This window comes from Procambarus clarkii, chromosome 23, assembly GCF_040958095.1.
Source record: "Procambarus clarkii isolate CNS0578487 chromosome 23, FALCON_Pclarkii_2.0, whole genome shotgun sequence".
In the NCBI taxonomy this organism is placed as follows: Eukaryota; Metazoa; Arthropoda; class Malacostraca; order Decapoda; family Cambaridae; genus Procambarus; species Procambarus clarkii.
Window position 1 is genome coordinate 18,043,788 of NC_091172.1, and position 12,314 is coordinate 18,056,101.

The 12,314-nt window shown below is 47.5% G+C and overlaps 1 protein-coding gene across 1 annotated transcript in view; it reads left to right on the top strand.

The window, feature by feature from the left end:
* Positions 1 to 272: 272 nt before the first annotated feature.
* The window catches only part of LOC138367743 (putative uncharacterized protein ENSP00000383309), a 47,283-nt gene continuing 35,241 nt past the window's right edge, over positions 273 to 12,314 (top strand). The window contains exons 1-2 of the mRNA XM_069329690.1: positions 273 to 385; positions 4,354 to 5,545. Coding sequence (XP_069185791.1) covers positions 273 to 385; positions 4,354 to 5,545 — 1,305 coding nt within the window. The remainder of the gene's footprint in view (positions 386 to 4,353; positions 5,546 to 12,314) is intronic.

Below are 12,314 nucleotides of genomic sequence, written 5' to 3' on the forward strand. Positions count from 1 at the left end.
TGGAATGCCTCACTCCACGGCGGATGTGAACAGCCAAACAAACGCTTTCACTAGTCGAATACTGGACCTCCAGCACAGGCACAGCCCTCACCGGCAGTCCGTGACCAATCCTACTGATCACCTTACGTCTGGATATCGTTTCCGGATGTCAGCTGTGGCCAAAAACAAGGCCTGGAGGAGATTTAGAAGGCATTCCCAGACTCATAACTAGAATATTCATAGATTATCTTATCATATAATAAAAAATTGGTTCAAACGTGGGCTATATCCAGATGGGAATCGGAAACTCAAAGAAAGCTTGCATTCGGATTGAGTTGGATCCAAAGTCTGGCGGTACTTGGCTAAAGATCGCAGCTGTTGGCACAATGCCACAACAACAAGGCATGTATAGATGAACTGCAGAAGGCAGCAACACTAGCCCACAGAATGAGAGCGAAGCTGCTGATCATGGGGGACCTAAATCATGGAGAGATAAATTTGGAATCAAGGAATCCCCATGGAGGGGACGAAACGTGGGGAGCAAAATTAGTAGATGTTATAGACAGGAATTTCCTAACACAACATGTGAAGGAAGACACAAGGGAAAGAGAAGGAGATGCACCGAGCCTATTAGACCTGATTTTCACCCAGAACGTAGAAGATATCGAGAATTTAGAGCATGAAATACCTCTAGGGGCCAGTGACCATTGTGTCCTAGTCTTTGACTACATGATGGAATTCAATCTTATGACCATGGGACAAGAGATCTGGGAAAGGAGAGTTGACTACAGGAAAGGGGACTATAAGAGGATAAGGAGCTATCTGGGTGAAGTGCAGTGGGAGGAAGAAATTAGAGGAAAAACAGTCCAAGATATGATGGACCTAGCCATACGGAAATGCCAGGAGGCCGAAGAGAGATTTATACCAACAGTAAAGGAAAAAAATAAGAAGGAATATAATAACCGATGGTTTAATAGACAGTGTCAGGAAGCAAAAATGGCCAGCAGGCGGGAGTGGAGGAAGTACAGAAGACAAAGGACAGAGGACAACAGGATCAGATGCAACAGAGCTAGGAACGATTACATTAACATTAGACGAACATCGGAAAGGGACTATGAGAACGATATTGCGATCAAAGCGAAAAAGCAACCTAAATTACTACACAGCCATATAAGAGAAAAATGTCGGTGAACGACCAAGTGATAAGACTAAGGAAGACAGAGGGGGCATATACTGAAAGTGACAAGGAAATCTGCTAGACACTGAATGCCAGTTTCCATGGAGTGTTCACAACCGAGCCTGAGCAGCTCACATTGTTGGAAGGGGTTACCCTAGATGAAAGACTAACAGATATAGAGGTGACAGCAGAGGAGGTAATGAAACAGTTGACAACTCTAGATGCAACTAAAGCAGTTGGACCAGACAAAGTATCACCGTGGATACTGAAGGAAGCAGCGCAGGCACTCAGCATGCCTCTGGCAATGATCTTTAATGAGTCACTTATGTCGGGAGAATGGCCCAGTTGCTGGAAGAAGGCAAATGTCGTGCCGATCTTCAAGAAAGGTGATAGGGAGGAGGCACTTAACTATAGACCTGTATCACTGACAAGCATCCCCTGTAAAATACTGGAAAGAATAATTAGGCTACGACTGGTTGCACACCTGGAGAACATTAGGTTTGTGAACAAACATCAACATGGGTTCTGGACAGGGAAATCGTGCCTAACAAACCTGGAATTCTATGATAAAATAACGAGGATAAGACAGGACAGAGATGGTTGGGCAGACTGCATATTTCTGGACTGCCAAAACGCCTTTGATACAGTACTTTACATCAGACTGCTGTTCAAACTCGAGAGGCAGGCGGGGGTGGGAAGAAAGGTCCTAGCATAGATAAGGAACTACCTAACAGGAAGGAGCCAAAGAGTTACGGTAAGGGGCGAGAAGTCGGACTGGCGAACAGTAATGAGTGGAGTACCACAAGGATCGGTGCTGGGACCAATTCTATTTCTTGCATATGTTAACGACATGCTTACAGGAGTAGAGTCCTACATGTCGATGTTCGCGGATGACGCAAAGTTGATGAGAAGAGTTGTGACAGATGAGGATTGCAGGATCCTCCAAGAGGACCTGAACAGGTTGCAGAGATTGTCAGAGAAATGGCTACTGGAGTTCAACACGAGCAAATGTAAAGTTATGGAAATGGGACTAGGAGATAGGAGTACACAATGAAGGGGAACTGCCTATCTGTGACGACGCGAGAAAGAGACCTGGGTGTGGACGTAACTCCTAATCTATCTCCTGAGGCACATATAAATAGGATAACGACAGCAGCGTACTCTACACTGGCAAAAGTTAGAACATCATTCAGAAACCTAAGTAAGGAGGCATTTAGGGCGCTTTACACTGCCTACGTGAGGCCAGTCTTAGAGTATGCCGCCTCATCATGGAGTCCCCATCTGAAGAAGCATATAAGGAAACTGGAAAAGGATCAGAGGTTTGCAATGAGACTCGTTACGACACTAGAAAAAAGAAGGGAGAGGGGGGGACATGATAGGAACATATTAAATACTCAGGGGGATTGTCAGAGTGGACATAGACGAAATGTTCACACGTAATATTAACAGAACGAGGGAATATGCGTGGAAGCTGGAAACTCAGATAAGTCACAGGGATGTTAGGAAGTTTTCTTTTAGCGTGAAAGTAGTGGGGAAATGGAATGCACTTAAGGAGCAGGTTGTGGAAGCAAATACTACTCATAATTTTAAAATTAGGTATGATAGGGAAATAGGACCGAAGTCATTGCTGTAAACAACTGATGCTCGAAAGGCGGGATCCAAGAGTCAATGCTCGATTCTGCAGATGCAAATGGGTGAATACAAATAGGTGAGCACACACACACACACACACACACACACACACACACACACACACACACACACACACACACACACACACTAGTGGCGCTGGTGGCTCAGAAGAGAGCACGCAGTATACGTAGTCCTGTGGTCCGGGGTTCGCTTCCCGGCGCCAGGCGGAAACAAAAATGGCCAGTTTCTTTCACCCTGATGCCCCCCTGTCACCTAACAGTAAATAGGTACCTGGGAATTAAACAGCTTGTTACGGGCTGCTGCTTCGTGTGTGTGTGTATGTGTGTGAAAAAAATTAGTATATAGTAACAGTTGATTGATTGACAGTTGAGAGGCGGGCCGAAAAAGCAAAGCTCAACCCCCGCAAGCACAAGTAGGTAAATACACATATGTCTCCCCCTTCCCCCTCCAATACACACAACAACCACCCACTCCAACACTGCCACCCTCTCCCCCTAACTGAACAAGTCCGGCCTAATAGTGTATATTTACAGAGATAAAAGGCTGAGTTGGTGGTGCTAATTTGAGGTGTGTTTGTCCGTCTCCACACCTGCAAACACACAGCTGTTAGCACCTGCCCACAACCGGTTCCTCCACCCCCTGAGTACCACCTTTTGAAACCCGGGCCCACCCTTAGTCCCACTGTAGCCGGTCCTGTACATGGGAGGGGGATCAGATACAAGAGATCAGATATATGGGATTATATACAGGAGTTGAGATAGAAGGGATCAGATACAGGGGTCAGATACAGGAGATCAGATACAGTGGATTAGTTACAGGGGGATCAGATATAGGGGATCAGATACAGGGGATCAGATACAGGGGAACAGATACAGGGGATCAGATACAGGGGATCAGATACAGAGGATCAGATACAGGGGATCAGATACAGGGAACCAGATACAGGGGATCAGATACAGGGGATCAGATACAGGGGATCAAATCCAGGGGATCAGATACAGGGGATCAGATCCAGGGGATTAGATACAGGAGATCAGATACAGGGGATCAGATACAAGGGATCAGATACAGGGGATAAGATACAGGGGATCAGATACAGAGGATCAGATCCAGGGGATCAGATACAGGGGATCAGATACAGGGGAACAGATACAGGGGATCAGATCCAGGGAATCAGATCCCGGGGATCAGATACAGGGGATCAGATACAGAGGAACAGATACAGGGGATCAGATACAGGGGATCAGATATAGGGGATCAAATATAGGGGATCAGATCCAGGGGATCAGATATAGGGGATCAAATATAGGGGATCAGATACAGTGGATCAGATCCAGGGGATCAGATCCAGGGGATCAGATACAGGGGATCAGATCCAGGGGATCAGATACAGGGGATTATATACAGGGGATCAGATATATGGAATCAGATCCTGGAGATCAGTTAATGGGGATCAGATACATATAGGTATACACGCAAGGTAATGAAACTACTGGGAGAAAGCACTAAGCCATTACGACTATACGCCATTTGTACACACACAGGTACACACTCAAGTACAAGGACACGCACTCAAGTACAAGGACACGCACTCAAGTACAAGGACACGCCCTCAAGTACAAGGACACGCACTCAAGTACAAGGACACGCACTCAAGTGCAAGGACACGCACTCAAGTACAAGGACACGTACTCAAGTACAAGGACACGCCCTCAAGTACAAGAACACGCACTCAAGTACAAGGACACGCCCTCAAGTGCAAGGACACGCACTCAAGTACAAGGACACGCCCTCAAGTACAAGAACACGCAATCAAGTACAAGGACACGAACTCAAGTACAAGGACACGCCCTCAAGTACAAGGGCACGCACTCAAGTGCAAGGACACGCACTCAAGTACAAGAACACGCCCTCAAGTTCAAGGACACGCCCTCAAGTACAAGGACACGCCCTCAAGTTCAAGGACACGCCCTCAAGTACAAGGACACGCACTCAAGTACAAGAACACGCAATCAAGTACAAGGACACGAACTCAAGTACAAGGACACGCCCTCAAGTACAAGGACACGCCCTCAAGTACAAGAACACGCAATCAAGTACAAGGACACGTACTCAAGTACAAGGACACGCCCTCAAGTACAAGGACACGCACTCAAGTACAAGGACGCGCACTCAAGTACAAGGACACGCACTCAAGTACAAGGACACGCACTCAAGTACAAGGACACGCCCTCAAGTACAAGGACACGCACTCAATTACAAGGACACGCACTCAAGTACAAGGACACGCACTCAAGTACAAGGACACGCACTCAAGTACAAGGACACGCACTCAAGTACAAGGACACGCACTCAAGTACAAGGACACGCCCTCAAGTACAAGGACACGCACTCAATTACAAGGACACGCACTCAAGTACAAGGACACGCACTCAAGTACAAGGACATGCCCTCAAGTACAAGGACACGCACTCAATTACAAGGACACGCACTCAAGTACAAGGACACGCACTCAAGTTCAAGGACACGCACTCAAGTACAAGGACACGCCCTCAAGTTCAAGGACACGCCCTCAAGTACAAGGACACGCCCTCAAGTTCAAGGACACGCCCTCAAGTACAAGGACACGCCCTCAAGTTCAAGGACACGCCCTCAAGTACAAGAACACGCAATCAAGTACAAGGACACGAACTCAAGTACAAGGACACGAACTCAAGTACAAGGACACGCACTCAAGTACAAGTCCTCGTACTCAGTTATTTACACTGGCAGACATCTAGGCGCACATACATTGCACAAGTCAAAGCCACCTCACCACACCCACCTCACCACAACCACCTCACCACACCCACATCACCACAACCACCTCACCACACCCACCTCACCACAAACACCTCACCACAACCACCTCACCACTCCACCTTCCCAACAACCACCTCACCACACCCACCTCACCACAACCACCTCACCACACCCACCTCACCACACCCACCTCACCACAACCACCAAACCACAACCACCTCACCACAACCACACCACAACCACCTCACCACTCCACCTTCCCAACAACCACCTCACCACACCCACCTCACCACACCCACCACACCACACCCACCTCACCACACCCACCCACCACACCCACCTCACCACACCCACCTCACCACTCCACCTTCCCAACAACCACCTCACCACACCCACCTCACCACACCCACCTCACCACAACCACCTCACCACACCCACCTCACCACACCCACCTCACCACAACCACCAAACCACAACCACCTCACCACAACCACCTCACCACTCCACCTTCCCAACAACCACCTCACCACACCCACCTCACCACAACCACCTCACCACACCCACCTCACCACACCCACCTCACCACAACCACCTCACCACAACCACCTCACCACAACCACCTCACCACAACCACCAAACCACAACCACCTCACCACACCCACCACACCACAACCACCTCACCACACCCACCTCACCACTCCACCTTCCCAACAACCACCTCACCACACCCACCTCACCACACCCACCTCACCACACCCACCTCACCACTCCACCTTCACAACAACCACCTCACCACAACCACCTCACCACACCCACCTCACCACTCCACCTTCACAACAACCACCTCACCACAACCACCTCACCACACCCACCACACCCACCTCACCACTCCACCTTCCCAACAACCACCTCACCACACCCACCTCACCACACCCACCTCACCACACCCACCTCACCACACCCACCTCACCACTCTACCTTCACAACAACCACAATCTCTTACTCACCACACACAATATAACCATGTAACATCAGCTCCACAAATGACTTTGAACATATTGCAATATCTTAAAAATTGCCTTAAATGCCGGACATTAGTGCACAAGCTTACTATCTCAAGTAACACAAAAAATATATGAAAATATTTTGCAATAGAAGCGCGCCGAATCATCCTTAATCAACATAAATCGTTCCAAATTCAGTTATTACTTCGAGCTTAAAAAAAACAAAAAAAAATTGGCAATAAACTATTTTAAATTAAGTTTTATTGAAGATCTGTCTAAAAAAAATGTATAAGACGGAATTTAAATTATTATTTATCTCGAAAATTTGCATAATTTATGTTAAATTAACGATCAGAAGGTGATTGGTGTTAATGACAGTGATGGTGAAGATGGTGGATGATGGTGAAGGGTGGTGACTGCACCGTAGCCGACCTCTACTGTGTCTGGTGCTAATGGTTACGGTGAGGTTATTACGGGTACGGTGAGGCTATAACTGCTACGGTGAGGCAATTGGTGCTTTTACTATCCCAGGGTGTAATTAGTGGTTAGGATAGTGGTAGTAGTGGTTGTTCTGCTGGTGGTGGTGGTTGTCATGCTGGTGGTGGTGGTGGCATGAGTTACGATGAAAGACTGCGAGAAATGCACACACACACACACACACACAATGGGGCCTCGTAGCATGGTGGATAGCGCGCAGGATTCGTAATTCTGTGGCGCGGGTTCGATTCCCGCATGAGGCAGAAACAAATGGGCAAAGTTTCTTTCACCCTGAATGCCCCTGTTACCTAGCAGTAAATAGGTACCTGGGAGTTAGTCAGCTGTCACGGGCTGCTTCTTGGGGTGTGTGTGTGTGTGTGTGGTGTGGAAAAAAAAAAAAAGTAGTTAGTAAACAGTTGATTGACAGTTGAGAGGCGGGCCGAAAGAGCAAAGCTCAACCCCCGTAAAAACACAACTAGTAAACACACACACACACACACACACACACACACACACACACACGCAATCATCACCTTAAACAATCGCCAGAACACACATATCCATCACCGCCACACCCAAACAACCCAAACACTCATCAGTGTTTTGTTGGGGAAGTGAAGCTCTGACAAATTACTGTGCTAGGCCTATCTCGTTCACCTGGAACAGTACCTGCGGAATAAGCAGAAAACACCAAATACAAAAAAATAGGATCAAGCCGATTAAAAATATCGGAATACGAAGAACAGACAAAACATTTAACAAGAGCGAGAAGCAAAATGGGAAATGTTAACGACAGAGCGAACGATGCAGAATTAGTCCAACGAATCCTCCCCCAGAATGGGTAAACATCGCTACATGGAGATGTTTAATGTCAATAATGGTTGAAAGGAGAGAGACGGAAGAGGCGGGAAAGCCAACAGTGCGGCCAAATCTCGTGAATAGGCAGAGGAACTTAAAAAACTTGGAGGACAAGCAAAAAGGAACAGAGGATCCAGACCAGAAGTGACAGCACAGTGAAACTGTTCTATCCTCCCGTTATGGCGGCCCTGGAGTTTTGGGGAAGGTCTAGTAAGTGTACCTGAGATTATTACAAACGGGCAGAACCACCTATTAACACGAGAGAACCACCTATTAACACGAAACAACAGTGGAAACACAGAAAGGCAAAGCTAAGACGTTCTAGTTCGTCCTGGACCCATGGAAAGTGAGAACGAGGGGAATAGGAGAGAGAATAAATACAAGACAAGAGAAAAGGTGAAGGGAAAAGGAGGAGAGGTGTGAGTGGATAAGGTTAGGCAATTATCAGAAGAAAGCACTAAGCCATTACGACTATATAGCCCTGGAAAGGGATAAGGGGGGATATAAGGATTTAGGACAGGAGGGGAAGGAAAGAATGGTACCCATCCACTTGGACGGTCGGGGATCGAACGCTCACCTACATAACAAGATAGCCATAGTGGTCGAAAATTACCCCAAATTAAATACAGGAAGGTCCAGGAAGAAATTTGACAAAAGCTACCAAAATATAATGGGGAAAATGGCTACAGTGGAAAGGAGAGTAAAGGCTAAGGTCGTAATTCCTCGCAATTTTAACCACATGAACATGGATTTAAAAACAAAGAACCCCGACGCTGAGACCTGGAGTGCAAGATTAGTAGACACTAAACAAACACTTACTGAGACAACAAAATCACAGAAGAGGATTGGTCGCTAGTGTCATTCCAATCTAGGTTTACATTAAACTTCATCCCTGAATCATTTTCATATATATGCTGTAAGTTTGCAAAAAAAAATGGTGCCAAAACTTTAACAAGGTATTAGATAAATTAATGACAAACCTGCTGGACTACTATGACAAAAAAAAGGATGAAATGGCATTTTCCTGGACTGGCAGAGAGCCCTTGACAGTGTTCTACCACATTACACACACCTACTCAAACCACATTAATAAAGTGAAGTAGCTGGAGGTGTTTTGAACATAGTGAGGAAAATACATATTCAACCGGAAGCGAAAAGCAGTAGTTGAGGTTGCAAAGATCAAATTGAAGAGAAATCACAAGTAAAATACTTATAAGATACAGTAATTGAACCTATACTGTTTCTGGTGTGTGTAAATGACATAACTTTAAAAGTATGACTCCCAATATTAATTAATTAATTAAAGTTTGTCGATGATAATATGAGATCGGACCAATCAGGATAAAGGAAGATTGCAGAATTCTCCACCTACACCTGGATAAACTAGAGACATAGTCTTGGGGAAATTGATAATCGACGCCAGTCCAAACAAATGCAAGGCGATGAGTTTTATACCGGGAGAAGGAGGCTACAGGGACGGTACGAGATAACTTGAAGATAAATGCTTTAGCCAGAAAATATGAAAGTTCTGGGAGTGATATAACCCAAAAGTTCTCTTGAATTCCCCACAACAAAAGGCTTAGTACACACCTAACCCGAAATGTACAAACCCGAGCAACCCACCTAACCTAGTGATGCATAGAACACGTGGATATGTGTGACCGCTTCATTTCATAGTACTTTGTATTTTGTAAGCTGAGGAAGACAACGTACAAAATGAGACTGGTTTAACCCGGAGCCTCTCACCGAAGGCACACATTAACATCAGCAGCATATGTAAAGCTGACGAGCACACGTAACCTCTACCATTATTGGCTTTCAGAGTCATGTAGATTACCTACATAAGACAAGTACTGGATTATGCAGCCCTAGTGTAAAATTCTCGCTTAAAAATGCTATAAGGAAAACTTGATAAAATCAAGAGTTGTACATTAAGAATGGACTCTGAACTGTGAGGACTGAGCTCCAAGGAAAGACGGAGTGAGCGACGCAACAAAGAAGAACAACAAGAGCTGTCATGATCACAACATAGAAAATTCGCAAAGTCATTGACATAGACAAAACCAGAATGAGAAGCATTAACTGTGGAAAGGCGAGCGTAACGAGGCACTTCACCAGAGTAAGAATGACTTGAATTACGAGGAGAGGAAATTCTGGCGACTCGATGAAGGCGTTCAAGAGCAGCTACGATGATACCATGATGAAGGCGTTCAAGAGCAGCTACGATGATACCATGATGAAGGCGTTCAAGAGCAGCTACGATGATACCATAACATAAGAAGAGAGGGCATCGCTGAACACCTATTGACCCCAGACAGGACTCTGCTCCTCTTTTATATCCACCCAAAATCATTCATACAGGTCTCATCTCTGAAGGAAAAAAAATAGGTTCGGGAGCCATTGTTACAGGGAAATGTCGACATAAAAGGCGAGGCCCAAGAGCCGAATCTCACTCTGCATGCACACACATTTACGAGTGAATATATATATATATATATATATATATATATATATATATATATATATATATATATATATATATATATATATATATAGAGAGAGAGAGAGAGAGAGAGAGAGAGAGAGAGAGAGAGAGAGAGAGAGAGAGAGAGAGAGAGAGAGAGAGAGAGAGAGAGAGAGAGAAAGAGAAAGAGAGAGAGAGAGAGAGAGAGAGAGAGAAAGAGAGAGAGAGAGAGAGAGAGAGAGAGAGAGAGAGAGAGAGAGAGAGAGAGAGAGAGAGAGAGAGAGAGAGAGAGAGAGAGAGAGAGAGAGGGAGGGAGGGAGAGAAGGTGGGCGGGAGCAAGGGGGGGAGAGGGAAGGTGGGCGGGAGCAAGGGGGGGGAGGGAAGGTGGGCGGGAGCAAGGGGGGGGAGGGAAGGTGGGCGGGAGCAAGGGGGGGGGAGGGAAGGTGGGCGGGAGCAAGGGGGGGAGGGAAGGTGGGCGGGAGCAAGGGGAGGGGAGGGAAGGTGGGCGGGAGCAAGGGGGGGGGAGGGAAGGTGGGCGGGAGCAAGGGGGGGGAGGGAAGGTGGGCGGGAGCAAGGGGGGGGAGGGAAGGTGGGCGGGAGCAAGGGGGGGGAGGGAAGGTGGGCGGGAGCAAGGGGGGGGGGGAGGGAAGGTGGGCGCGATCAGAGGGAGGGAAGGTGGGCGCGAGCAAGGGGGGGGGGAGGGAAGGTGGGCGGGAGCAAGGGGGGGAGGGAAGGTGGGCGCGAGCAGGGTGATTATTAGTTAAGTCATTACGCTATCGCCTGGTGTATCTCAGGCTGTGGGCGCCGCTCTCTACTCCCGCCCCGTGGGTACCCCCGGGGAGGGGGGCAGGGGAGTAGATGGGAAGTGAGGCAGGGGAGTAGATGGGGAGGGGAGCAGGGGAGTAGATGGGGAGGGGGGCTGGGGAGTAGATGGGGAGAAGGGGGAGGCGAGAGAGTGAGAGGTGAGAGGAAAAGCGGGAAGAAAAGGAAACTGAAGGGAGAGTGGGAATAGGAGCTCGTTAACCGAACAGCACTATACTTGCTATTTATATACTTCCCTTACTTTCGCTCCCTCTCTCTCTCTCTCTCTCTCTCTCTCTCTCTCTCTCTCTCTCTCTCTCTCTCTCTCTCTCTCTCTCTCTCTCTCTCTCTCTCTCTCTTCTCTCTCTCTCTCTCTCTCTCTCTCTCTCTCTCTCTCTCTCTCTCTCTCTCTCTCTCTCTCTCTCTCTCTCTCTCTCTCTCTCTCTCTCTCTCTCTCCTCTCTCCCTCTCTCTCTCCCTCTCTCTCTCTCTTCCCATTGCTACACACTGTAGATTATACAGATGAGAATGAGATTATACTAAGGCTTACCTTATTAATTTTCTTTGGAGTACATCCCGTAAATCGTTTTACAACCAGGTACCCGATTACTGTCGGGTGAACACGGGCGAATAGTTAAAGATCGTGACCCAGTCGATCATCCTCGTACAGGCCCCGAAAAGTTCCGGAAAAAAACTTTCTTGCGCCATAGAGTACTCTATTACCCTAGTAAACCAACTCTTACCTCCCAAGCATGGCGACTTGCTTCTATGTTCCCGCCCTCTATGCCTCCCTCCCTGTCTGTGCCCTACGCCTCTTTCCTACCCATCTCCCACCCTCAACCCACTCCCCTTTAAAATACAAGCCGCTATCATAATATACAACAATGTTTTGGAGGCCAGTCCTTTTCCAAGCACTAAGGTAACTATTTGGAGACATAAATCCCCGAGCGTCTGCGATGGTCCGTCTGATATTGTCGAAGGCGGCTGTGGTTATCCATCGTTTGGCCAGCCTCCCTGAGCGGGAACCAGCCCTTGACCCAAGCCAGAGTCGAGTCGCGGTGATGTTCGCTAGTCGTCGTCGTCGTCGTCGTCGTCGTCGT